At 51.9% G+C, this 27,798-nt stretch overlaps 1 protein-coding gene across 1 annotated transcript in view; it reads right to left on the reverse strand.

Annotated features, from left to right (window-relative positions):
* Nucleotides 1–400: 400 nt before the first annotated feature.
* The window catches only part of KCNB1 (potassium voltage-gated channel subfamily B member 1), a 102,642-nt gene continuing 75,244 nt past the window's right edge, over nucleotides 401–27,798 (reverse strand). Inside the window, exon 3 of the mRNA XM_041417837.1 lies at nucleotides 401–3,281. Coding sequence (XP_041273771.1) covers nucleotides 1,260–3,281 — 2,022 coding nt within the window. The 3' untranslated portion in view covers nucleotides 401–1,259. The remainder of the gene's footprint in view (nucleotides 3,282–27,798) is intronic.

Consider the following 27,798-nt stretch of genomic DNA (forward strand, 5'->3'; position numbering starts at 1 on the left):
CTGCTTGGGCGCAAAAAGCTTCGGACCAACCTGCTCCTCTCCCGGCCGGGGCCCAGCAGTGCTCGGCACGGCTCCTCCCGGGCTGGCACGGCTCGTCCTGGGCGGGCACGGCTCATCCCGGGTTGGCACGGCTTATCCCGGGCGGGCACGGCTCATCCCGGGCGGGCACGGCTCGTCCCGGGTTAGCACGGCTCAGCCCCGGGGAGCCCCGGGCGGGCACGGCTCATCCCGGGTTGGCACGGCTCAGCCCCGGGGAGCCCCGGGCGGGCACGGCTCATCCCGGGTTGGCACGGCTCCTCCCGGGCGGGCACGGCTCATCCCAGGTTGGCACGGCTCATCCTGGACGGGCACGGCTCGGCCCGGGTTAGCACGGCTCGGCCCCGGGGAGCCCCGGGCGGGCACGGCTCCTCCCGGGCGGGCACGGCTCATGCCGGGTTGGCACGGCTCGGCCCCGGGGAGCCCCGGGCGGGCTCGGCCACGCTGCCCCGGGTCTCCTGCTTCTGCATGGCTCCTCCGCCTTGCCGGCCACGCGTGGCCCTGGGGCAGCCAGCGGCTTCTGGCAGAGGGCAAGCGCCAGTCTCACTGCGTCCTAGGGCGTGTTGGGAGTCAGATACAAGTGGTGCAACTCACCCTGCTAATATTTCAAAAGAAAATATCGGGTCCTACAGGATATCAGATTGTTAAACACACAAAGAGCATTTTAAGAATTGGTTTCTCTAGACCATTAATTGTTTCAAATGCTTTTCGCTTGGATTTTCCAATAATGCAAGTGTTCCCTGTTACCTTTGAACATAATATCCATCAGAGAAAGCTGCAGATGGGGAGCCGCTGCCCTGAAGCAGTGAGCATTGTGTTTTTGAAAGCTTTATACCAACCCCAGCAATTTATTCCAGAGTTCAAATCTGGCTGCCTTGGCATCCTTTATGGAACTAATGCAAATCAGATGTTAATATTTCCAAAAGGAGCTCTAGCGTTCAAGGGCAATGGATGGATATTTGGTCACATTGGCTTCACTGGACAACATGAAAGGAGATCAATGTGTGATCATGATTTGCAATCATTTTTTTGACTGATGTGGGCAATGTCTTTAGAGTTGTTTCAGAGAAGGACATTTTCACAAACCCACACTGGACCTCCCCCAGACTTTTAGAAACAGGTGGCTTGTTTCAGCCAAGTTCATGCCATGCAGAAGCTCTTTTGTTTGTGTTGACTGTGAAGATATTCCTTTAAACTCTCAGTAAGTTCTTTCAGACCCCACCTCAGATGCTTTGATCATGTGTGTTAGCATGTCCTCCACTGCCTGGTAATACATGGACTTCTGGGGAAATGTGATTTTCTAGTCTGACAGTCTCCTGATTGCCCTGGGTTCTTCCAGTGATACCTTCCATTGAGTAAATGCAGTTCTGCCCTATCAGCTTAGGGGAGGTGGGTAAAGCAGCAGCTTCTAGATGGTTCTTCTCTGTTCTATAAACATGGTCCTTTTGCTTTAGATAGCCACTGCTTGCAACATTGTACTTGGGACTCACATTTCCAGGCGGGCTGGAGTCATACATCAGCTGACCTTCATCGTCAGTGTCAGCATCGATGTATTTGTGTATGCCAGCATCGTGGAAGTTGAAAGCTACGGCTGCCTGGGACTCGGGTGACTTTGGGGGGGTTCTTGCACTCGCAGTTGTGTAGATCGAGGTTTCCGGGCTCATGAGAGACCTGTCAGAGAGTAAGGAAGTATCTGTGGCAGCAGCAGCAGCTCCCCGGCTCTTGAGAGGGTCTGGATACGTTCTCAGTACATTTGATGCTGGTACTAATGTGCTGGTGTCCTCTTCCATGAAGTTGACTTTCAGAGATCTTAGTTTTAAAGGGTTACTGGCCTTTATGGAGCTTCTGGGACTGTCAATGAAGAAAGCAGAGCGGTGGCTGCTCTCGGAGCTTGGGTTCACTTCCACGTACCTGGCAGAGCTCCCCTCCGGCCTGCCCTGCTCCTGGACGAGGCCGAGGCCCCCCTTGCAGGGCAGGGCAGTGAGCGGGCTGTGCGGGAACCGCGCGGGGTCGGGGAACTCGGCGGCGCAGCTGATGAAGCTGTCGATGCTGGACATGCTCCGCATGTCCACGATCCCGTCCGTGCGAGTCGCCAGCAGCGGCACCATGGGGCCAGGAAGGGTTTCCATTTCTAGCTCTTCCTTCTGCTTTCCAGCTTGGCTGGACTCTTTAGTGATAAGGTTTGGCTGGGACTGAGTCTTTGCCATTTTGTTGTACATGTCCTCGAGCTGTTGGACATTCAGGTGTTGGGGACTTGAGGATGACCTGGCTTTTTCTGGAGATCCTTGTTCCTTAGTTTCAAAAGATTTACTAGAACTAGTTTCAGAGAGTGTTCTCTTGGTCCATTTCCATTTGCTTGGAGATAAATGATTGTCCTGCACTTTATCCTTTTTGGCTATGCTTTCTCCATTCTTTTCAACCACAATGTCCATGAGTTCTATGCTACGGGCAAATGCATCCTTCATGTTCATGGAAACAATACTGCCATTTCTTTTTGCTCTTTCAAGAGCTTCCCTGCGCTTAATGGCTTTCTCCTGCCTCTTCTGCTCTTTGTAAAACTCTGAGAAGTTATTGACAATAATTGGGATGGGAAGAGCTATCACCAGCACACCAGCGATGCAGCACAGTCCTCCTACTATTTTACCCAAAAGAGTTTTGGGGTAAATGTCTCCATAGCCTACTGTTGTCATGGTGATTGTTGCCCACCAGAAAGAAGCTGGGATGCTCTTGAATTTTGTATCATCCTCATCCTTTTCTGCAAAAAACACTAAACTGGAGAAGATCATAATGCCCATAGCCAGAAACAAGATGAGTAATCCAAGTTCATTGTAACTCCTCCTCAGTGTAAACCCCAAGGACTGTAAACCCGTTGAGTGCCGGGCGAGTTTTAGAATCCGGAGTATCCTCATAATCCGAAATATTTGGACCACTCTTCGTACATTTTGGAACTGAAGTACACTTTTATTGGATTCTGTGAGGAAGATAGTAACATAGTAGGGTAAGATGGCCAGCAAATCGATAGCGTTCAGCGGGCCTTTGAAAAACTTCCATTTCTTAGGGGAGGAGAGGAAGCGCAGGAGGTATTCCATTGTAAACCACGCAATGCACACCGCTTCCACGTGGGCCAGCTGGGGGTTGTCTGTGGTCTGCCCAAATTCATCCACGCCTTGTAGCTCAGGAAGTGTATTAAGGGACAAGGCAATTGTAGATAGTACGATAAACATGATGGAAATGATTGCCAAAATCTGGAAAGGAAAGAGAAGACAGTGAGTTAATCTCAGAGTACACGGCGCTGTCTCTCGCTGCCCTTAACGCATGGCTGTATTTTCACTCACACTTTGCAAGACCCATTTTGCTCAGTACACAGAAGTCAGATAACCAATGCATCCTGAGCTGAGTTTATTTTGGAAGCAGCTTTAGGTATGGCAGTTGCATGAAGGAGACAAAGCCTCTACTTCAACTCCTGTGCTCCATCTCCATGCAGTCAAGGAGCACGTAAGGAACAGCTAGGATGCCAGGAGGGCTGTGAAGCAGCAGGAGATTTTGATTAAGTACTAATTAGGTGCCCAACAAGGCCCATCTGGACAACAAACTCTGAAATTTAAGCAAGAAGGAATGCAATTGTGAATACATGATTTGATCAGAGTGATGTCCTCCATTTAATGAACGGTTACTGCTGTAATTTGGGGTGCTGATGGCTAATTACAGAGATGTGTGTGCAATTCTACTACATAAGCATACAAATAATACACTCTTGTTTAATGACTCATCTCTAATTCGATTCTTGACGGTTGTGAAAAACATGAGAACTTCACCAAGCTTTCTAAGCCATTTTGGAGGAGAGAGCAAGAATCTGAGCAAAGGAAATTGGAAAACGCTGAGACAGCCAAGGCAGGGCAGGGCCAGCCACTGGGGGCCTCACTCATCTCAAACTCAAGAGAATAAAATGTAAGTCAAGTGTCTCATGGTGAAGTGTGGGGAAATTTAGATGTTAATTACGTCTTCATGGTGGCTTGTCTCAAAATACCCTCTCCAGAGACCAGGCACTACCCCTGAGAAGCAGAGAGGCTGATTTGCTTTCCTAGAGGCTCTTTTGGTGGTTTTGCTGTCACCTCTTTGTTTACAACCCACATTTCTGAAGATGTTTGGGATATTTGCAATGGTAATTTCAATTAGTTTTGCTTGGCTTTATCTGTGCCCACTATACACAGAAGGGCTTATTCTTAGATGTGTGTACCTGTTGGGTTTTGTCTCCTTCACTTTCAGTGTAAATATTAACACTCCATCTTTATGCAGTGAATGGCATCCAGCAGCAGTAATTGGTGTCAAACCTCCTGTTTCCTTTGATATACCTTCCTGCTTTTAAGATCAAGGCAATGCCAGATGAATATAAATAAATAAACTAGGAGATCTAAGGGGAAAATTTGATTTTGCTTTAGGAGATTTAGCCACAAAGCTAAGCAATAAACAGACATTTATCATTTCTCCCACAAGTTGCAGCAAGATGTCACTTGTGCTCCCAAGACACAGATTTTCCCCCTTACTCATCTACTGCAACCACATCTTTGGGAATCTTCTTAGGCTAAGAAAAACTTCTAAATGTGAGTTGATTGTCCTCAGTTATTCGAGACTTTTCAACTGGAAAGTGCATGAAATTGAGATGGAGTATCTCCAGCAGGGTTTAGAAGATCCTTCTCCTTCTGTAAGAGGTACCTTGCCCTGGTAGCATCTACCAGCCACTAAAAGCCACCCACGGAGCAGCTGTGCACACAAAACTGGATCCAGCTGCTGCTGTCAGGCTTTAGCACTGTTCAGTGGCACGGGGCTCTGTCCCAAAGTATTTACAGTCTGGGATTTCAGATTATAGAAATCACCATCTGTCTCTCTAATAAGGTTTCCCATCTTGGCTGTACTGAACCTCTAGCTTGGCAGCTCTTGTATTTTCCACTGTCAGTAACGAGAGACAGAAAGTGGAGGGAAGGCGTTTACACTCCCAGGGAGGCCCCTAGGGATGTTCTGCATCACAGGCAGCCCTTTCATTCCACTCCTGGCCTTTCCTCCTGCCTTTTCTCTTCCAGGTTCACTTCCCTTTGACAAAAAAGCCAGTGGGACTGATTTTGACTTGAGCAGAAACAATCCCTCTGCAGTGCATGAGGCTCCAGCTCTTACAAAACTGGAAATATTTGTAAAAGAGCACTGTAAAAGAGCACCTGTGGTCCCTGTTCCAGAGCACTGGCCCCAGATCTCACTGCTTCCCCAGCTGCTCACAGCTGCATGAAGCAGAAGGAAGCATGGGACAGGGCCTCCTCCTGTGGCCCCGATCTCCATGGTTCCTTAAAAGGCATTAATCACAGCCTTGTGCTCCTGAGAGCTTTGGCTGGGCAATCAAAGAGCTGAGGCTGAAGGGGCTCAGGCACAGGAAGGGCCCTGGAGCTCAGGCTTGGACTGGCAGAAGGAGCAGGGACAGGAAAGCTCAGCCTGTGAGATCGTGTGAGTGCTGTTCCCACTGAAGGAGCCAGCTGTCCCTGTCCCAGCTCTGGTGTGTGTCTGGGACTGGGGAGGCACCTCCAGCACCCCTGCACAGCACCCAGAGCTGCTGCCTTGCGTGTCCTATAAAATGCGTGACTAAAATTGGAAAAGCTTGCAGCCTAAAATTCAGAAGCAGAGGGAAAAACTCAGGAGTCACCAAGAGCAAAAACGAGTGACGTGAGCACACGTTTGTGACGGGGCAGGTGAGGATCCCTGCACTGTGGAGCCACAGGGACGGGTGAGCAGGGCTCTCCAGCGTGCCACGTGAGCTGAGGGCAGGAGCCCAGCAGAGCAGCACAGGCACTGCTGCAGCTGCTCCTCAAGCTGACAGGGCAAGGCTGCATCTTCCCCACACAACTTCCAGGCCATTTCCACTAACAGCTTGCATGGCAGGAGCTCTGCAGTCCCCTTCCCCTTGGCTTCTCTGTATTTACTCCTGCATTTCGCCTGTAGCAGCGCACCGTAAATTGTGAAAATCCCCTCAGGTACTTTGCCAGGTTGCTTGCAGCAGGTGTTGGAAGGAGTCCTAATGATGGCCTGGCTTGTGGTGCAAGTCTCAGTATGGGCAGCATTTCAGGAAAAAGCTTCTCCTCCACTAAATCAGCTGTTTCACAAGGTTTTGGTGGAGTGAATCCCTGGATTGCTGCTATGGCTCCCTTGTGGAAGCTAAATAACCCAAGAACAGGCAGGGCAGGGTTTTGGATGAATTTAAAGCAGTTGCCTCGAAGTGATTAGCATGATTGTACATACACACTGGTTATTACACATGCAAATGAGACAAGCAAGCTGATTTTGGGAGCAAGTGTAGCCAGTTTGTGCAACTGCCGTTTCCTGAGGCAAGATGGATGTGCCACGCTGGCACGCCTTTAATCCCCACCTCCTCCAAAATCCCCCCAAAACCCGCAGGCCACCTCCACCTGGCACCTTTCAGGAACAAGCAGCTGCCCTGGCCTGACCCTGCTTGCTGGGTGAGAGTGGCCCCAGAGGCTGCTCCCTTGTGATGGCAAGGTCTGTGCTCCTCCCTGGGGAGCAGGGCAGGAGTTTCCCCCTCTGTCCTGGCAGGAGCAGCCTGTGCTCACCCTGTGCAGGTGGCACAGGAGGGGGAGCTCCAGGCACCGACCCAGCACTGAGGTTTGGTGATATTTATTGCTGGGTTGTTTTCTTTGCTCTGCTAAAAACCCTAGCAGAGATAAAGGCATAAGACAGGAGACTTTCAAGGCCATTAAAATTTATGAGAACTGGCTGTCCCAATCCCATAGATGGCTCTAAAATCTCAGGGTAAGCATCTGAGATCTCTCTGCTCGTGGCAACATGCCCTATACTTTTTCTGTCTTCATACTCAGTAATGAAGCTGATATAGCAAGGAGAAGGGGTGGTGTGTGGGAGAGAGGAGGAGGGTGTTTGAATATAGATTCGATATTCTTGGAAATACGATGAGGAAATTGTTATGTAATCAAGAAGTTCAATAATGGTTTTGTCTAATGTGCTTTTTTAGCTCCACCAAGGCCTGCAGAATAAATCTGGCACCAGGACCAGGTTTCATTCATATGCTCCATTTACCAAGGGATTTTTCCTGCAGCCCCACTGCTTTCCCAAGCTGCAATTCACTTTGAGTCAGACTGTCCAGCTCCATCCTGCCACGCCTATGCCAGCCTCTGTCTCCCCAGGCTCTGGGAAACAGAGCACAGTGTATTTTGAGCAAATCCCACGTGCTGCACAGTGCAGAAACAGATGGAGAGTTCCTTAGTCTCCTCCCTGCTTGATTCTGCACAGGAATAACATCTCCTGCTCGCAGCAGCTATACATGTCTGTGGTATTTATTGACAGGGACTTGTTTTAGGAAACATCTCTTCACTAGAAAATGCCTAATTATTCATAAACTGAGAGAGTTTGCAGAACACAGTCACTTCTGATGTCAAGATTCTGACCTCTGGGCTTGCAGGATGTCTTTTCTAGAAAATGCTGAAGCCACAATGAAGGGTAACACTTGCTTCTTGCACCAGGGCAAGCTGAGGCCAGAGTGGGGCTACGGTTGCAAGGGAAGCACAGAGAACCTTTAATCCGCTTTTTTCACGTGGAAGGATGTCAAGATGTAAGACCTTGAACCTCCAAACCCCTTTGGTCCTGCTGGCTCCTGCCCAGGGGTTTTCCCTGAGCTGGCACTTTAGATGCCCCGCGGGGTCCCTGGGACCCCCGTGCTCTGGGGCCCTGCACACCCAGCTCAGCCCCTGAGTGCCCCGTCAGGAAGGCAACCCTGCTCTGCCCTGCAGGCCCTGCTGCACAGCAGGACACCCACTAAACCCGGGGCAGGATAAAGTCACCTGTGCTTCGCTTTGAAAACACGCGAGATCTTAATTTTGATGTTTGCCTGGAAAAGCCAAGATGGAATAATGTCTAATTATTTGATTTCAATTACAGCTGTAATAAGTTTATCTGTTGAGAGAGTAAGTCTATTTAGTTTAAAAGAGGATACTTCTGCTGATTCTGTGCCAATGCTTTGTTTGCCCACAGAGCTGCAGCTTCAGCTGCTGCTGACTAAGGTGCAGTGGGCAGAGTCGCCTTCAGGCAGAGCTGGCTCTAAACCCTTTAATACTCTTAAGAACATGTTTAGTTGTCAGAGAGCTATCAAACCCCATTAAATGATAAATGTGTCAGTCTTCTTTCAGAGCAAAGCCCAGATGTAAATGGTGCGCTGGAGAAGAAAATTATAGATGAATGAATGCACTGAAAAGGCAAACTTGAAAAACATACACTGCCTTTAGACATCAGCACAGTGACAGTTCTCAGGAGAGGATGAGAGGGAAGCATCTGTCCTATTTCTGCTGCTGCTAGCATGGGGGAAGCCGAAAAAGAAAACAAACGAATGGCACACGGAAGCTGAAGTTTCCCGTTTTTGTCCCGGCCGTGCCTCGTGCCCAGGATGCTGCAATCCCGGCGAGCAGCACTGCGGGGAGACATCCAGCCCCCAGCCCTGGCCAGAGCAGAGTGTGCCCTCCCTGCTGCCCTCCGGGCACAGCCGGCTCCCCTCGGGCTGCCCCCAGCCCTCCGGCCGGGATGCTCTCCTGCCTCACCCTGCTCGCACATTCCCACCCCCCGTGCCGTGCCAGGGCTGCTCCGGGAGCACCGGGAGGCCGGGCGGGCAGAGCGGCACGGCACGGCACGGCACGGCACGGCACGGCCCGGCCCTTCCCCGGAGCACAGCGAGCCCCGAGCATCCCCCCTCTCCCCGGCACCGCCACAGCTCCCCTGGCGGGGCTCCTCCCGCAAGGATCCTGCCCGGCGCCTGCCCGGCGTTCTAGCGCACAGCTCTGGACTCGGAAAAATACAGCCAAAAATACAGCAAAAAAATACAGAAAAAAAAAAAAATCCAGCAAATAAAGAGCCTGCCTTGCAGCTCAGCACTGGTGAGAGCTGAGAACAGCTCCTCAAGATGCCTCCGGGGTTCCACCCTGCAGCAGGCAGAGACAACGCTCGTGATCCTCTGCCCAGCCTCAGACGCTATTTACAGGAGATGCCGAGCTCCGAGTGCTGGTGTTTGCAGGAGTACTTGTGGGAGGTTTTCTTTTTTATGGTTAAATTCAATCAGGAATATGCCAAGATAGCATGAAATCAACTAAATGTAATTAAGCAAAAACTATTAGCTTGATTGCTAAACCAGTCTTCCCCTTATGAATATGCATGAGAATAATTGATATTAATTCTTTTCAAATCTGAGGCACATTAGTCCTGCATATTATAGTTGTAGAGTTTTTTGGAAGACTAAACCAGTTCTACTGCTGCTTTCTCACCAAAAGGCATAATTAGCCTTGCTGCAGGGAGATTTAGCAAGTCATTGATACCACCCTGAGCTGCCACATAGAGAGGAAATTAGAACAGAGCTCAAGTGATGTTTTGCCTGCAAAAAAACAATGACCTGTTTAACATTTCTTCCAGAAATGTGTTACGAAAAGTGGCAAATCCATTTACCAGCATCAGCCACACTAATGGCATTGTGAAGAGACAGGGAAGCCTGAGGGAACAGTAAATCCCTGTGGACAGAAAGGCAGGGGCAATATCCTCTCCTGCTGAATGATACCAGCATGGCCCTGTCAGCTGGGTGTCCAGGTGTGCAGGTGCCCAGGTGTGCAGGTGTGCAGATGTGCAGGTGTGCAGATGTGCAGGTGCCCAGGTGCCCACGTGCCCAGGTTTTTAGGTGCCCAGGTGCCCAGGTGTGCAGATGTGCAGGTGCCCAGGTGCCCAGGTGTGCAGATGTGCAGGTGCCCAGGTGCCCAGGTGTGCAGATGTGCAGGTGCCCAGATGTGCAGGTGTACAGATGTGCAGGTGCCCAGGTGTGCAGGTGTGCAGGTACCCAGATGTGCAGGTGCCCAGATGTGCAGGTGTACAGATGTGCAGATGTGCAGGTGCCCCGGTGCCCAGGTGTGCAGATGTGCAGGTGCCCAGATGTGCAGGTGTTCAGGTGGCCAGGTGTGCAGATGTGCAGGTGCCCAGCTGCCCTGGTGCCCACGTGCCCAGGTTTTTAGGTGCCCAGGTGCCCAGGTGTCCCCAGGTGTCCCCGGGCTGGCTTCACCTCCCTGCAGCTGCTGCCGCCCCTGGGCTCCTGCTGTCGGTTCTGGGGGCTTCTCCCCTGGGTTTCAGAGGGCATTTTTTGTTTTAACTGATGCCGGGAATGAGGGCACACAGCTCAGGCTGAGGCATTTCCCACAGGCTGCCCGAGGTTGTGCCCCAGGGTTTGCCTGGTCTGGGAGCAGCTTTGGCACGGATGGGAAACCCGGGCTCACACGAGGGGTTACAGCTGTCACCTGCTGTGCCCTGCAAAGAAATTGAATGCTAACATTCTTCTTTTTTTTGGAAAAGAGACCTATGAAGCTTCTGCAGGTGGTGGGAAGCAGACTTGCAGGATCACTCCAAGCTCTCAGCACCTTCCCAGCTCTTAGCTCTTTATTCTGCTAAAACCTTTTGCTTTCTTGTCAGCTTCTCAGCTCCCCAGCATGCCCACACCCCTCCTGTCTGGCAGGAGGACCACGTGTCAGACAAGGGCCTTGGATGCAGGGACACATCCACGCAGGAGTCCCCTTCCCAAGCCAGGGCTCCCAGGGCTTTTCCCTGGAGCAGAGCACGGAACCCTCGCTGACAGCTCTGCCACAAAGTGACTGAAGTGTTTTAATCTCATGCACAGATGGTCCTTCCCTTTATAAGCACCAAACACTGGATTAGATGTCACATATTTAACAAATAGCAACAACTGTACACAAACTGTTTACAAAAGCTGCTAAAAACTAATCCTTGGCAGCAAATCAGTCACATTAGCACGGGGCCACGGCAAGTGGGAAGTAGAGCTGGTGGACAGCAAATCTGTGTGAGCATAAAAGGCAGCTCTACATTAGCAGTTCAATAAGAGAGCTTGATCTTGCCTCACTATGAGAGTTTTGATGCATTCTTGCTATAAATATAGAGGATGAAACAGAACTGTGAAGATGTGTACTTGGTTCTTTGTTGGGGCGCTTTTTCTTTTTCCTTTTTTTTTAATTTTCTTTTTTGTTTGTTTGTTTATTGTTGTGTTGCTTTTGAGTTTTTTTTAAAGTCAGTTTGAGCTCAGAAAATGCTCAAACTCTTTGAAGTGTTTGCTGGCAGTCTGGGAATACTCACTCCATGCTTGCTGACTTCTGGACGTGGACAGGAGAACAAACCTTTCCACAGCTCAGGGGACAAACACCAGCCTGGGCAGCCCTGGCTCTCCCACAGCTTTGCCTTTCCTGCATCTCCTGCATCCCAACAGCCTTTCCTGCATCTCCTGCACCCCAACAGCACCTGCCTCTCCCAGGGCAGCCCCTTCTGCCCTCACCCCCCTGAAAAGTCATTTACAGAGGGAAAAGAAACACAAAGCCCCACTGGCCATTGTGACAGGAAGCACAGCTGGGCTTTGTTTTGCTTCTTGGAGTGGGCTGTTTGGTTATTGGTGTTTGGCTTACTGGTATTTTGTACTTTCCCCTAATAAAAGTCACCTGAAAGTGGAAAATGCAGGTGTGCTGCCTTCTGGTGAAGGGTTATTGCAGAGAGGGGAGGGGAGAGAAAGGTTTCCTGTAAGTGGCAGCTGAACAGTGCCAGGTGGTATATCTGATTTTAATCAAGAGAACAGCAAAAAGCAGCACTGAAGATAAAGGGGAATTATACACCTCGTTGGGTTTTACTGCATTTTTCAGTTTTTTTTTTTTTTTTTAAATTCAGGGTTTCTGTGTTAATATAGGATGGTGCCACACTATACACTGGGTGGTCAAAATTAATCTTGTCATGAATGTACTTCTCTGAAGGGCTGAGCCTTCCTGAGCCCTTAATTTGAGCTAATTGGACTGGCTCATTATCACAGCAGCAGATACGGGAATAGCAAAGTTGAACCTTAACTTCCAGCACCTCTCACCTGTGACAGTCACCTGCTGCCACCTGTAGCACTGGGCTGGTGGCAACAGCAGGTTTGGAAGTGAGGCACAGGGTGAGCCCAGCACAGGGAGAATCCCACTGCTGAGGGGCAAAACAAGCCCAGTCCACACCGGGAGCTGTTTAAAGAAGGCAGAGTAAAAAGGGAAAAAGCACTCAGCATGCCAGGGAAAGAAGTTTGTAAGAATTACCAAGGGATCTAGGAATAACCTTTCCAGGGCAGCCCTGGCAGCTGAGGGCTCTCTCTCCACGCGTGCAGGGAATGAGCTGGCAGCTCCCAGGGCAGTCCTGAGCAGCCACGCTGCTCGGAGCAGCTAATGGCTAATGGCTTCCTTTATTTCTTGGAAAGAAAAGAGTCCGAAGGGCAGTGCCACGGGGGCCACGTGTCCCTGTTACCCTGCTGCAGGTTGTGTCAGTCTGTCTCTCCTGCATCCCCTGCCCCTGGGGCACAAAGCCTGTCTGTTCCCATGGCCACCCTCCCCTGGGAAAGAAAGAGGGAGGGAAAAATGTGCTGCTTTCTATTTATGAATGTCCTGCCTTCCCTGCAGCCAGGCAGAAGGGTCTGACTTCTTTTTGCTAGCTCTCTCTTTCCCATTTCTCTGTCAATTGATTGCTCACTGCCAGAGGGCATTATTGGCTTCAAAAGCCTCATTTTCTAGTTCCTGAGCTGCTCATCTTCTCCTGGCTCATTGCTGTTACTGGAGGTCACATCCAAGCCCCAGAGTCTTTAGGCTGTTTGGATTTGACCTTGAGACCTTCTTTTGCTCACCCCACCACATGAAACAATCCTTTGATCATTGTAGGCACGTACTTAAAAAAAAAATGAATCCAGTGGGCAGAGATTATTTAATTACATCAGTGGCGAGTGGAATAAGCTGGAACCAAAGCAGTCCCAGCCAGGTTTAAAGAACAGCAGTGCCTGGGGGCACCCCTGCTCTCTGGGGTGCTGGGGCCTGTGGCACACACCAAAAACTGGCTCCAGCTCTGTAACTGAGCAGCAGCTGTGCTCTGGTCCCAGCTTTTCCTGCGCTTAAATTCAAGGCTTGCAAGGTGCAATTGTGTCAGTTACATGAAAATCCATCCCCTTCCACATCTCTAGGTTCTGCTCCAAAATCCAGTTAAACCACAAACCTACTGAAGACCCCAGTTACCAAAGGGAGGGATAATGAAGATACAAAGGAAGAAAATTAGTGGCAAGGCTGTGCTCCCGGATTGTTTCAGTACTCCCTGGGAGAGCACCGAGCTCCTGACAATTTACCTTTCAAATCTCCCAGATAAAACAACCCTTGAAAATTGCCAAAACACTATCAACACGAGCAGCAACAAACAGCAGGGTGGCTTTGTGAGATGCAGGGAGGCTGCTCTCCCCAGCTGCCGAGAGCAGCGCAGGGGCCGTGCCGGGCGGGCCTGGCTGCACGGGCAGGGGGCACAGCTGTGGGACCCCCCTGCCACCCCACGAGTGGGACACCATCAGTCCCGCTCACTCCCTGGTGTGCCAAGCTGCAGCCCGAGCAGAGCTCACCCAAACAGGATTGCCAAAGACTGGAATGCAGGGAGTAACAGGCGTCCCCCTCTCAGTGCCACCTTCTGCCCCAAACTGCAATTCCCAAAGAAATGAGCTTGAGGCACCATGCCCAGCCCTCTGAAAGGCAGCCTGGAAGGGCCCTGGAGTGTCTCTTGCAGGGCTCACCTTTCTCTTGCAAGACTTCTCCCTCCAGGTTTGGATGCTCAGCAGAATCCCACTTGGATATCCCCTTCCAAACTTGCTGTTTGCAGAAAACAATTGCAGCCAATTTCCTTTTATGTGAATACGGTGGAAGATGCAAAAAAAATGGCAACTTTGGAGGGGATTGGACAGTTTCTCACACAAAAAGATAAGTGTTAAAAAAAACTTACTTTGAAGAAAAAAGTAACAATCACCAAGTCTCTGTGTTTGCAGTGCAGTGGCTGCGATGCCTAAAGATTTTTTAGCTTTTTACATATTTTTCATATATTTGTAGCCTTGTAGATTTTTAATCTATAGTTGTATGGCTTCTAGTACATGGCTGCGATGCCTAAACATTTTTTAGCTTTTTATATATTTGTAGCCTTGTAGATTTTTAATCTATAGTTGTATGGCTTCTAGTACTTTTCCTGACTTTTCTCACAATAAGCTAACCCTAACTAACACATTCTTTAAAATCTGTTTACTCTTATGAAGATAATGTCTAACAATCTTGTTTTTCACCAGAACTCAAAAGACATAAAAAGCAATGGGGCAAAGAAACCTCTGGGCCAGCTTCAAGGGGCTGACCCAAGGCTGGGTCCCTGGGTTGGCTGATCTCCTGCTGGTGAGATCAGCTGGACAGACTAATTAATTAACCTTATGAAAATTGTAGAAAGCCTTTCTCACCTGTGCACAGAGCTGTGCACCTGAAAGCTTTCAATAAAGAGTTGCTTTTTATGTTATCACTCTTAATACTGTTTGGAAAGTTTTGTGGCTTTATTCCAGGCAACAGCTGCTGCTTTGAAATCAGGCTCTGGCAGATGTTATTTTGGGGTATTTAAGCCAGGCTCTTGCTGTCACCATCTCAATGTTCTTGGCTTTGTTACTGTTTCTCTGTGTTATTATTCTGAAGAAAATAACTCTGTTTGTGTTCTTTTTCTGGCAGGGAAGGGCCGTGCCAGCACCGAGCGGACGGGCTCCGGGCTCAGTCCCTTCCTCCTGCCGCGGGCAGGAGCTGTCCCCGGGACCCCGCTGAGCTGCAGCCCTGCGACCCGACCCTCCCTGGGGCTGTCAGACCCTGCCTGGGGCTGTCCGACCCTGCCTGGGCTCTCAGACCCTGCCTGGGGTGTCAGACCCTCCCTGGGGCTGTCAGACCCTGCCTGGGCTCTCAGACCCTGCCTGGGGCTCTCAGACCATCCCTGGGGCTGTCAGACCCTGCCTGGAGCTGTCAGACCCTCCCTGGGGCTCTCAGACCCTGCCTGGAGCTGTCAGACCATCCCTGGGGCTGTCAGACCCTGCCTGGAGCTGTCAGACCCTCCCTGGGGCTCTCAGACCCTGCCTGGAGCTGTCAGACCATCCCTGGGGCTGTCAGACCCTCCCTGGGGCTCTCAGACCCTGCCTGGGGCTCTCAGACCCTCCCTGCGGCCCGACCCTGCCTGGGCTGTCAGCCCCTGCCCAAGCTGTACCCCTGCCCGGGCTGTGCCCCCTGCCCAGGGCTGTGCCCCCTGCCCAGACTGTACTCCCTGCCCAGGCTGTGCCCCTGTGCCCGGGCTGTGCCCCCTGCCCGGGCTGTGCCCCCTGCCCAGACTGTACTCCCTGCCCAGGCTGTGCCCCTGTGCCCGGGCTGTGCCCCCTGCCTGGGCTGTGCCCCCTGCCTGGGCTGTGCCCCCTGCCCAGGGCTCTGCCCAGACTGTGCCCCCTGCCCGGGCTGTGCCCCTCTGCCCGGGCTGTGCCCCCTGCCCCGGCTGTGCCCCGCAGGAGCAGCTTCAGAGGCCAGCTGTGCCTGCTTGCTGGGCAGGTTTCTGGCTGCTTCTCTTCCCAGTTCAGGCTGCTCCGAAAAATAAACACAGAGACTGCTCTGCACAATGTTTCTTGACACAAAGCCACTGCTCTCCTGTGTTGCTTGTGACAGTGCCACCATAAAATATATTCTCCTTGTGCTCTCTATTCTGATATCTCCAGCTTGAGGCTTAAAAGTTTACTTATTCCCCCTTTCTCAGTCCTCTCCCATCACCTCCTATGGAGCCAGGAGTATAAAAACACTAAGCCTCGTCGCTAATGGCCTAAGAAATTATTTAATCAGTGATGTAAAAGGAGTGACGAGCCTGTAGGATGGAAAAAACACCAGACAGACATTAAGACTAAAGAGGTAATGTGTAAATCCAGGCATTTTCTAACAGATGGGAAATGGCAGAGTTGACATGTATATTATTAAAAGGGACATAAAAACACAGACCAAACAATAGTTCGGGTTGGCCATAGCTTGATTTACGCAGTGGAAACATTTTTTCTTCTGCAGGCAAAGGCAAGAAACGTAGAAGGCTTTGCTTGGTAGTGAAGTCACAGCATGGTGAGCGGAGATGCAATGCCTGTGTCCAAACACAGCCGGGAGCTCTGCAGCTCCGGGGCGAGGCTGCCAGGTTCTGCTGGGCTCTGCGAGAGAAACCAGCATCGCTGTCCCCACGGGAAAGGGGACACGGACACCCCGAGACAGCTCGGGGACAGCTCAGAGGGACAGCTCAGAGGGACAGCTCGGGGACAGCCCAGGGACAGCTCGGAGCCAGCTCGGGGACAGCCCAGGGACAGCTCGGGGACATCTCGGGGACACCTTGGGGACAGCTCGGGGGGACAGCCCAGGGCCAGCTCGGGGCCAGCTCGGGGACAGCTCAGGGACAGTCCAGGGACAGCTCGGGGACAGCTCAGGGACAGCCCAGGGCCAGCTCGGGGCCAGCTCGGGGACAGCTCAGGGACAGCTTGGGGACAGCTTGGGGACAGCTCGGGGACAGCCCAGGGCCAGCTCGGGGACAGCCCAGGGATAGCCCAGGGCCATCTCGGGGCCAGCTCAGTGCCAGCAGCAGCAGCAGCCCCGGTTTGCAGGAGCTGGGGAGGAGAGGAGACCTCAGGGCCGGGAGCCCGGCTCACTATGGGATGGCTAATGAGGCAAGTCTGTATTTTTGCCTGCCTGCTTTTACTGGAGAACCCCTTGGAAATTCCTGGTGGTGAAATGCAGAAAACCATAAAGCAAAAACCCTGAGTCATCTGTCTCAAACTGTCACAGCAGCTTCCCCTGTCAATCCACATGACCCACTCAATTCTCATCCATTTTCTCCATTTTGGGGGAGTTGTGAAAAATAACTACAACCATTCCAACTGATTGGTTATAACATATGCTCAAGTGCATATGCAGTGATTTGGCCAAATTCTCCCAAGGCTGTACCACATCTTGGGCTTTATATAATCCAGACAAGAGCACCAGACACAATCAGGGGACCTGGTCTGCCCTCAGTGCTGCTGTGCCCTGGGCAGACAGGCCACAGCTCAGCGCTCTGCAGCAGCTCAGACAGGGGAAAAAATAATATAAGAAAGAACGTAGTTACTAATGTCATTTTCCATTGAGATAGTGCATGAAATCAATCCATCATGCTAAATCTACAAGTTCCAAACTGTATACATAAGGTATATTAAGGGATTTGGGAAGATTAAGACTAGCTCCTACCCGTCTGCGTGTGTATAAGCGCCGACTGTTTTATCTGTGAATTACCTGCCGCTGCGCAAAAGGCAAAGCCAGGAAAGCAGCCTGGCTGGGAGCAGCATCGGTGGGAATGCTGCCTCCGAGCTGAGCTCTGCCTCTGCTCCTCGGGTGCCATAAAACAATCAAAAAGCTCCCGGGGAGCCCGAGGGGTGCGGGGCAGTGCTGCTGACCAGGGTGCTCCCTGCCAGCCAGCTGATGTCCCCGCTGCCCCTCTGCTGATCCTGCCCAGCCAGCTGATGTCCCCGCTGTCCCTCTGCTGCCCCTGCCCAGCCAGCTGATGTCCCTGCTGCCCCTCTGCTGATCCTGCCCAGCCAGCTGATGTCCCCGCTGTCCCTCTGCTGCCCCTGCCCAGCCAGCTGATGTCCCCGCTGCCCCTGCCCAGCCAGCTGATGTCCCCGCTGACCAGAGCGCTCTCAACATCTCGAACCACTGCCTCCTCCTCCAAAAACCACTGAGCGCTTCCGCGTTGAACAAATACAGCGTTGATAAATCCAGCACTCAGTGCCGCAGTGGCTGGAGCCAGCGGGGGAAGCTCCTTGCTCAGAGCGGGAGGGGATCCCAGCCCGGCCTTCCCAGGCAGGAATTCCTGCTGGAGCCCGGGGCTCGCTGCTCGTACATCTCCCTGTGGTTCGTGGAGCAGCTCGCTCCTCGCCGTGCCCCAGAGCCGCCGGGGCTGTGGCTGTCCCGACAGCGACCCCGGCCGTGCCTGCTGAGCTGCCCCGTCCCGGGCCATCCGGGGGAAGGGCTCCCAGGGAAACATTTCCACGCTGTGGCTGTCACTGGCAAACCCCGGCAGGACAGAACATGTGCTGCTCCTCAGGGCTCACCTGGGCTGGCTCCAGCACCCCGCCCAGGGCAGGACACCCTTCCCAACACTCAGGGCAGGACACCCTTCCCAACACTCAGGGCAGGACACCTTCCCAACACCCAGGGCAGGATACCCTTCCCCACACTCAGGGCAGGACACCCTTCCCAATGCTTACAGCAGGACACCCTTCCCAACACTCAGGGCAGGACACCTTTCCCAACGCTCACAGCAGGACACCATTCCCAACACTCAGGGCAGGACACCTTTCCCAACGCTCACAGCAGGACACCATTCCCAACACTCACAGCAAGGGACACCCTTCCCAACACCCAGGGCAGGACACCCTTCCCAACACTCAGAGCAAGGGACACCATTCCCAGCACTCAGAACAAGGGACACACCATTCCCCACACTCAGGGCAGGACACCTTTCCCAACCCTCACACCAGGACACCCTTCCCAATGCTCACAGCCTGCGTAACCGAGGTTATAAAAAGCATCCTCTGAACAGATTTTCCTACTGGTAAAGGCCCATTACCAGGACTTCCTGGCTTAGGCAGCTGTATATAGCAGCAGTAATCCTATTATGCTGATCCTAAACTGTCCTCCACCGAGCAGAGCAGTGAACTCCACGGAGCACCAGAAGCCTAACTAAGCCTCCAAGCCCGCTGTGAGCAGCTCAGTTCTCCTCTGTGCAGCCGCAGGGTCACGTTGTGATGGAAAACACAAATACTGTCCCACACACACCCCAAGGTTGTCCTGGGCTTCAGCCAGCTGGTTCGAGGAAATGCATCGGGTTCTTTGCAGGAGGAGCTGTCCTGCCAGTCCTTTACAGAGAGCCCAAATCCGTGCCCACACCCCTGTGGCAGTAACTCTGCCCTCGCAAACGGCTGTGCCAGGGCTGAGGGCTGCTCACACACTTCTGCCTTTCTGTGAGGATAAAGAAACCTGATCAGCGAGGCCGTGAGCCCGGCCCTTCTGGAGAGGCTGTGAAAAGAAGCAGCATTACACCTGCAGGCAGTGCAGGACAGGGTGCACAGCCCTGGTGCCCCAACAGCTGCCCCAGGCTGTGCCACGGTGTCACACAGCTTGGGATGGCCTAGCTGCTTCATTCCAGCTGCATGAGGCTGGAGGACAACACCCATGGTTCTCCCAAAAGCTTTTCACACCTGACAATCTTTGAATGCCTCCAGAAAAAATGACACATCGAGGAGCTTTCCTGGGCAGAAAGCAAAGGGATGGCCAAGGAGACAGCAGCTGCAGCTGGAGAGGGCTAAATGGATGATTGTCCTGAAATCTTAACATTGCTAACTAGTCTGAAGCACTGCTCTGAGTCCTGCACACAGCACGTGTGTCCCTGCAGTGGCACTCTGCGTGATCCCTGCCCAGGCCTGGCCAGGACCAGCCCTGGCCCTAGGATGTCACAGCACATTTGCAGCACAGCATGAGGTGCTGGCATCACCCTGTCATGGCCAGCACGGCTTAACTGCTAACCACCACTAAACATGCATTTCTGTGACTTTTCTGAGCTTCCTTGTGCCTTTTCCTAATGGAGGGCACATCTGACACGTAGCTCTAGAAATTAATATCTTCAAATGCTTGCTTTTTTTGGTGTAACAGACTGAGACAGGCTAAATATTTGTGCTCTTGTCTTGGCTGGCTGGTAACCCAGATACTATTAGTGAAGCACAACTGGGTCATGAGAATTAATATTAGCATCTGCGTTAGCTGCTTTATTTACAGCACTGTAGCTGTCAAAAGCTGTGGTAGCTGAAAAGGAACACGATTTATTCGTGCTGACACCAGCAGTGCAATAGCTGGCTGGCTCCTTGGGGCCAGGCTGGGCTGGGCCAAAGCCCTGTGAGCAGTGTGGGGAGAGGGGACAGCTCGTCCCTGCTCATGTGGCCACCAAAGCCTCGGCTGGCAGCAGAGCCCAGCACATCCCCTGCTCTGCCCAGCACATCCCCTGCTCCCTGCCCAGCACATCCCCTGCTCTCTGCCCTGCCCCAGCCAGAGAGAGCTGCAAGGACACAGGATGGAGGGACCTGCAGGTTAAGTTATAAAAACTCTGATCACTGTTTCAATACCAGCAAGGAAGGAATTAACTTCCCGGCTCAGTAATTATGGAAGCTGCAGCCCCATGGAGAGGCAGCAGAGGTTCCTGGCAGTGGTGGGTGGGTGGAACACCCCAGGTCCTGCCTGAGCAGAGGGAGGGCTCAGAGGGCACTGCTGAGCACCGGGCAGGACCCCAAGCACGCCGAGCCCGGGACAGCACCATTACTTTTGTTTGCAGGCAGAAGATGCAGAGCAGGGGGCCCTGGTGCCTCTCCCCTGACGTGCAGCTGCTGTCACCTGGGCTGCACTGCAGGCCAGCCTTGGAGCCTGCTGCTGGGACACAGGGGACTCCAGGCAGCGCCCCTCCTGCTGCTGCACCCTGGAGAGGGACTCTGCCTCCTCAAGCAGCTGCCACCTCCCTGCCAGGCTCTGCCTCCTTTCTGAAATCACCCCGACCAAGAGCCAACCATCCTGTAAACAAAGCCAGTGCTGGCTTTCAGCTTTATACGAACAGAGATAGTGCAAATTTCTGAGTTACTGAAGTCTCAGCAAGGAGGTCTTTAAATAACTATTGGCAGGAGGCTTTTTATCAACAGAATTATTAGAAATATTTTATCTCATCAGTAAAAATTGTATCAATTTATCGCCCAGTCTGCTCAGAAAAACCATGAACAAAGAAAACCAGAAAACAGTTTCACAAACTGACTGTACTAGGCAACAACACTGCCAGTTCTCTGGGTACCCAAAAGTCATGTTAAAGCAGTATAAAAGAGCAGAGCCTTTGGACACAGCCATTGCAGGCAGGAAGGCAGCTGGGGCTGGCTCTTGGTGCCCAGGGGAGCTGCCTGTGCCTCGTGCCAGGGCTGGAAGGAGCTGGGAGCGAGGAGGGCAGGCAGGAGTGTGTCCCTGCCCCCGGGAATGTGCTGCTCATCCTCCCCCAGGCCAGGCACATCCCCACCTGCCCAGCCACCTGCACCAGGAATGCAGGTGCCTGCCTCTGGCAGCCCAGGGGTCACTGGGGTGACCACAGCCAGAAATTCTCACACGCCTCTGATACTCCTGCCTCAGTTGCTGTATGGATAAATTCTGATCCATTATGCCACAACAAAGGCAACGTCTATTTTTTAAAATGAGGAATCTGGCGGCCCCAGAGCCAGAGGTATTGTTCTCTGTTGGATTTGAATACATCAGCTGCTGAGTTTCTTTTTTCCTTCAAGACACACAATTAGCCATCTGGAAGCTTCATCAACACACCAAAACAGCAGCTATAATTGTGCTTATTAAATAAGAGTCTAAATCTGTCCCAGAGAAAGCAAAACTCTCCCTAGCACACGAACCCAAGGCAAGTCTGACCTCCTGCAACCAGCAGTAACTGGTGAGGAGAGAAACTGTGCCTGAAGCATGAACTCCAGGGGAGAGGGACTCTGCTCTCAGCTGTGCCAGCTGCTGTCCCTGGCACAGACCCACCTCCAGCCTGAGTGAAACATTCCCAAACTCCAGCAAAACCCAGGGGCTTCCTCAGACTGTGTTTTACACGGCAGGGCAATGCCAGCCTGTTGTGATAAGGCACGAAATGATGACACAGACACTGCTGCTTTCGAGGGGAACAAAAAAGAAGAACTTTATTTTCTGACTCCAACATTTATAGTTTTCCAAAGGTGACAGTGGATTGGAGGGTGACAGTGCCACCTCTCCAATGCCACTGGACAGACCAAGGGTCCATCAATTCTCTCCACCTCCATGAAAGAATGCAAAACATAGGTTATTTACAGAACTGTGTGTGAGAAAGTTTGTTGAAAGAATGTAAACATCAGAAGGCTTAACAAAGTCTTACAAAATCAGGGCGACATCAGCCCTTGGAGTTCTGCTGGCCTGCTTAGGCTGAGGATGAGCAGAGGAGAGGTGGCAGCGATGGGACGCTCCCCCAGCAGTGCCTTTGTCCTCAGGAGCACCCCAGGGACAGCACAGCAGGCTCTGCACTTGGCTTGGCAAACACCCAGTGCCAGCCACGCCCTGCCTGTTCCACCACCTCATCCCTGCTCATCCTGCAAGCCCCAGCCCCAAAGATCCCCTTGTGCACATCCAGGGGCAGCAACTTGTCCCTGGAGGTTCTGATCACACGTGGCAGTGGCCAGTAGCTATTTGCATACAACCAAGTGTGATTAGCCTTGAGAATACATTACTGCCACCTCAACTCTCCAGAAACCCCCCCAGCCCCCCCACAATCCTGCTCACAGCAAACTGAATTTCCTTGGCCAGGAAGGGCTTCCAGAGAACAGGGTGATGCTTCTCTGCACCCCCTCCACCAGCCCTTGCAAATCCCACCTAGGGATTACACAGAATTCATCCCAGCAGTAAGAGCTCCAGGAGTACAAAGCAGAAGTATTTGGGATACTTGAAAATACTAACAAATGCTGCTCCTGGATCCCAAGAATGAGCTGGAGCTGTTTTGTTGCTGTCTGCATTGCTGTTGTGGGGCCACGAGCTTGGTGCAGGGGCTGCTCTCCTCATCCAGAGGTTCATGGGAAGGAAACACAAGGAGAACAGACAATATATGAAGAACTGGTAGAAAAAAAGAGTTGCTCTGACTGGTTATTTCTGAAAGAGAGCTCTGAGCTTCTGCTGGCTTTAGTTTTGCTAACTGTACTTTTTAATTTTGGCAAGGATGCCTGGAGCCCAGGAAAGGAATGCACTGTATATATAATTATAAATCAAAATATAATATAATACAATAAGTAAAATGAACACTGAAAAATACCACTCACAAGCTGCATATGACATCTACCTAATTGTTCCAGGCTGTGAGTCACCACTTGAATTAAGGAGGTGCAGTGGTGAGGGCCAGCTCTGCCTCCCCGGCACCCACCTCTGTGGAAGTGAAACCAAGCCCAGCTCAGCGCCCTGAGCTCGGCCCTGTCCCACCCTGCTGCCCTGCAGAACCTCAGCACCGGGCTGTGCCTCCTGTCTTTCACAGCAAAGAGTTAAATGCCTGAGAAATGGGATCACAGACCTGAGCCCAGCCCAAAGCCGCGGAAGAAATCCGGGGCTGGGGCAGAGCGAAACATCTCCGTAAAAGGCAGACACTGGAACCTCCAGGAGATGGACACCTACACCAGGGCAGGCCTTTCCCATAGGAAAAAGGGAGAAAGAGAGCTTGTTGGCATGCCCTGAGGGCTGGAGCACATGTTTGTGACGAGAGGAGCCAGCCCAAAGTCTGCTCCCTGCCCTGCCCGGCTGGAGCAAACCTTGCGCGAGAGAAACGATCTGACAGCGCTGCTGGGCTTAGTGCTGGCCACGGAGCTGTGAGCAGCAGAAAAAGCTGCTGCAAGAGGTGTTTCTAAGTGATCCCTAAGTCACAGAATATTCTGAGTTGGCAGGCACCCACAAGGATCCCTGGAGTGCAGCTGCTGGCCCTGCACAGGACAGCCCCAGCAATCCCACCGGGCGTGACCAAGGATTTACAGAGTGCAAAGGTGAGAGGGACAAGGATGCAAATCCAGCTCTGCTGCTGACCTTAATGCCCTGAATGAAAGACCAAATTTGCATGGAGATACCGAGCAGGAGGAGGGGGTAGGACCAAACCCACCCAGCGTGCAGTGACACACTCCCCACACAGCCCTGCACACACAGCCCTGCGCCCGAGCTGCGTGCCCAGGCCAGGCCACCAGGCACAGCAGGGCCCTCTGAGCCCCTGGTGGACTTCCAAACACCAGCAGGGCAAAACAATTCCGTGCTGCTTCTCTGCAAGATGTCAGGAACCCGTAATAATAAGTCATGATGATTTCACAGCAGCTTTAAGCCAGTCTCCATCCTGCTGCCAAAGCCATGCGTCCTTGGCTTCAAACTGCTTTCTCCCACTGGAATTCAGCCACCTCTGCACTGGGACACGCTGGGATTTTAATCCTCTAATTGACAGCATCAATCCTGGCCTCAGGGGCTTTCCTGAAGCATCCTTCCTGCTGCAGCATCCTTCGGTTCTGTTTTCAGACAACCAAATAGTTCCAGCAAGCTCTTAATCTTTGAGAAGTGAGCCGGGCTTTGGTCATCATTACTTAAATGGAGTGGATGGCAGAAGGTAGGTACCTGAAACCTCAATAAAAGCCCCAGCCAAAAGGTGTGAATGTTTCATTCCTCTTCTAGAGCAGCAGGAATGTCACAGGATGTGACAGTGCTGATGGCTTGCTGGCTTGCAGCTCTGGCTGGCCAAAGCAAGGCAAAAAAGCTTTTATTACACCCTTTTCTTTACAGGATTCCAGAAAAGCTCTTGGTCTTTTTGAAACATCAGCAACAACCTGAGATGACTGGGAGTATTTCCTTTGCAGGGTTTTAGTTCCTGATGTACTCTGTGTTTGTGATGCTGGGGATGGGAGTGACAACAATTAATGCCCACAAATCGAGGCTCCCAACACCTTGTGTGTGGTTTCAGTGCAGCAGATTTGTTTACAGCACATTAAGGGCACTGGGAGGTTTGAGCATTTTTACCAGCTGTTCCCTGTGATTTTTTGGCAGCTCTCAGGATGCCATTGTCATTCCCAGCATGTCTGGAGGTGGCCTCAGGAGCCCAGGGAATGGCAGCCAGGCCAGGCTCACTGTGCCCTGCACTCTGCTGTCTTTGGAAAGGAAAATCCCCCATCTGCTGTGCCTCAGAGCCCGAGGGGTCTGAGGGTCGAGGCTCCTCTCACTGAATGCAAGATGCAAAGATAGAAAGGAAGAACACTTTTTAAATATTATTTTAGCCCTTTTAGGACTTCTCACTGGAAGCTTTGGACTTGCTGAGAGAAACAAAAAGGTATTAACTGTGATGCTGAAAATGGAGCCCCTTGCTCTCAGGCTGAGCCTGGACAGGGACTTCCCAGAGGATGTCACAGCACACCTCTTCATGTGATTGCCCCCCCCAGTTACTCTTTCTGACCTTTTGATCCACATCTGTTTTCCTCTGCAGGAAATTAAATGCTGTGCTTGGTAGCTGCTCCTTCATCTGGAGAGGGATGGATCTTCATGGTTCTTGTAAGACCTTCAGGACATACAGGCCATAATTTGGGTGTTTCCCTTCCTTGCACATGAAATTAATTTTTATTTGCTCTTTCTACAGAGCTTTTTTGTGGTTTGTTAATGATTTCTTCAGTGATAATGCTTCAAGGGACTGTGATACATTTACCTGTGAACTCCAGCAACAAAGAGCAGAGTTTGTCCTGGGACAAGGCTCACCCAGGGAATGCAAGGAATTCCCTCAGATGCTGCTGATGCCCACGGTGGTCAGGACCTGCTCCTGACACCTTCAAACTCGATTCCAGGCAGAAGGGCCCTTTGCAGGGCCATCAGGGTAACCAGAGATTGAAGGGCCTCACTGTGTTCACAGACCAAGCTCATCTCAGCCACAGTTTGGGCTGATGAAACAACCAGTCCCACTACTTCACAGAGCAGGCTTTTAAAGCCCTGCCATTAGAAAGGTTAAAAAAAGCTGAAGTCTCTCAGCTCTTCCCAGTGCAAAACAGAGCACAAATCAGCACCAACGGTGCCTCAGCACCGCTGTGAAATTTGCATTTAGACTGCTGGAGAGTTGAAGACAAGCCCACACTGAGACTGAGAGCATCAGTGTGCACAAGGAGGAGGCACAAGGCAGAGGGCTGGGCAGGGAGGAATGAGGAATGCCTGGGAGAGTCAGCCCCAGCCAGGGGAACAGCACTCGCTGCTCAGACTGGAATTAGGTAGTCTGGGACCTTTCCCAATTACGGCATTTTGGATTTGTTCTGTGACCTTGGGTAAATAATTTATTCTCTTTGTGCACAGTTTCTTCATCTATAAAAGAAGGTTAATAGCCATGGCTCAGAAAGGTTGGCTTTTCCTGGCTTAGGTGAAGGTATGAGTCAGGGCAGACCTTGGCAGATGTGCTAAGAGACACCACAGAGGTAAGAAGTGCAAATAATTACAATTTCTTTTACCTGAGGTAGGTGTTAATCACTGATGTGTCAGTGGTGCAGCACTGACCGGAAGAGTTGCCCGCCATGGGAGCAGGATGAGTTGCCAGGCCAAGAAGTATAACAGAATATTGTATTTTCTCTAGGTTTTCTCCAACCTAACTGTACTGCACAGTAGATGCACGCACTTGGAATCTTGTGAGCCGGCTGAGGGTGGTACAAAAATCCCTCACACAGAGCAGTTTGGATGTGACCACATTTTCAATCCCTTTCTAGAGAAGCAGTCGTTCCTAGTGCACAACACTCCTCCCTACAGAACTTTCCTATCTGCTTTGGGTACCTAAAATGGATTTTTGGAGTTCCTACCAACCATTTTTCCTGCACTCTGGAGTGACTGTGGGCATCACGCAGCGGGATGTGGAATAACCACAAAACATTCAGTGACTTGACCAACACAGCAGCTGGTGGAGCTGGCAGCATGGTCTGAGCAAAGCACAGCATTTCTGTGAATAGCCAGCATCTGCACCAAGACACCCCAATAGAGAATTTATCCTCCAATAATTAGATAAACTTTTAGATCAAGCTATAACGCTGATGGTCTGTGTAGCTTTGCATTTACTTCTTGCTTCCAGTACTTTGGTATTGTACAGAGTCTCCTTCATGGTAAGTGCCCACAGCACAGCACAGAATCCCCGTGCTGCTCTCCTGAGCTGGTTAGTGGTGTGGGAACAGACCCCACTGGTGCTCAGTGCCTCAGTGCTGCCCAGAGCCCTGCCAGGTCTCTGCCTGCCACCCCAGTGCAAGGAGAAAATCCAAGAGCAGTAACGCTGCTGTGGCATCGGCCTCTGGCAGCCTCTCAGCAAGGGGACACGTGGGGACACTGCCCAGGGAGCAGAGCTGGCTCTTAAGGCAGGGCCCCCAGGGTGTCAGCTCTGCTCTGTCCCTGTGGGTGCAGAACCCCTCTGTGCCCCAGCAGGGTGCAGGCCATGCACTGCTAAGGTCAGTGATAAACCAGCCTGGTCATGCAACAGGGAACAGCATCCATACAACTGCACTGCATTGCTTAGATTGCTGTATCTTTTCTAAAAAAGAAGCCATGTGTGCACATAAGGGAGCTCACATTTTAGGAGTTTCCTATTATAGATGTCATTCCCAATGGTTAACTCATCCAAGTGTGACTTGAGTAGCCCACATCATCAATATTAAATGTGACATTTACTATCAAGAGCAAAGTTTTGGGGCTGCTGCCAGCCCCACTCACAGAGCTGTAAATATTTTGATCACGGCACAGGCAGGAGAAGGAGCGGCTCAGCCTCGCTCGTGGTGACACCAGCGGGAGCTGAGGCTGTTTGCACAGAGCCCAGGGGCTCAGCAGAGCCCTGGCAGGAGCCCCCCGAGCTGGGCAGCCAGGGCTGGGAGGAACCCTGTGCCCAGGCTGCCCCTGCGCTGCTGGGCGAGTGACGGGCACAGGACACGGAGATGTTCTCCTGGTGTCCCCATGTGGGACACAGGACATGGAGATGTTCTCCAAGTGTCCCCATGTGGGACACAGGACATGGAGATGTTCTCCTGGTGTCCCCATGTGGGGCACACAGGACATGGAGATGTTCTCCTGGTGTCCCCATGTGGGGCACACAGGACATGGAGATGTGCCCTGCTGTCCCCCTGTGGGCACACAGGACACGGAGATGTGCCCTGCTGTCCCCATGTGGGTCACACAGTGACACAGAGATGTGCCCTGCTGTCCCCATGTGGGTCACACAGTGACACGGAGATGTGCCCTG

Source organism: Onychostruthus taczanowskii, unplaced genomic scaffold (genome assembly GCF_017590055.1).
Source record: "Onychostruthus taczanowskii isolate IOZ18803 unplaced genomic scaffold, ASM1759005v1 scaffold57, whole genome shotgun sequence".
Lineage (NCBI taxonomy): Eukaryota > Metazoa > Chordata > Aves > Passeriformes > Passeridae > Onychostruthus > Onychostruthus taczanowskii.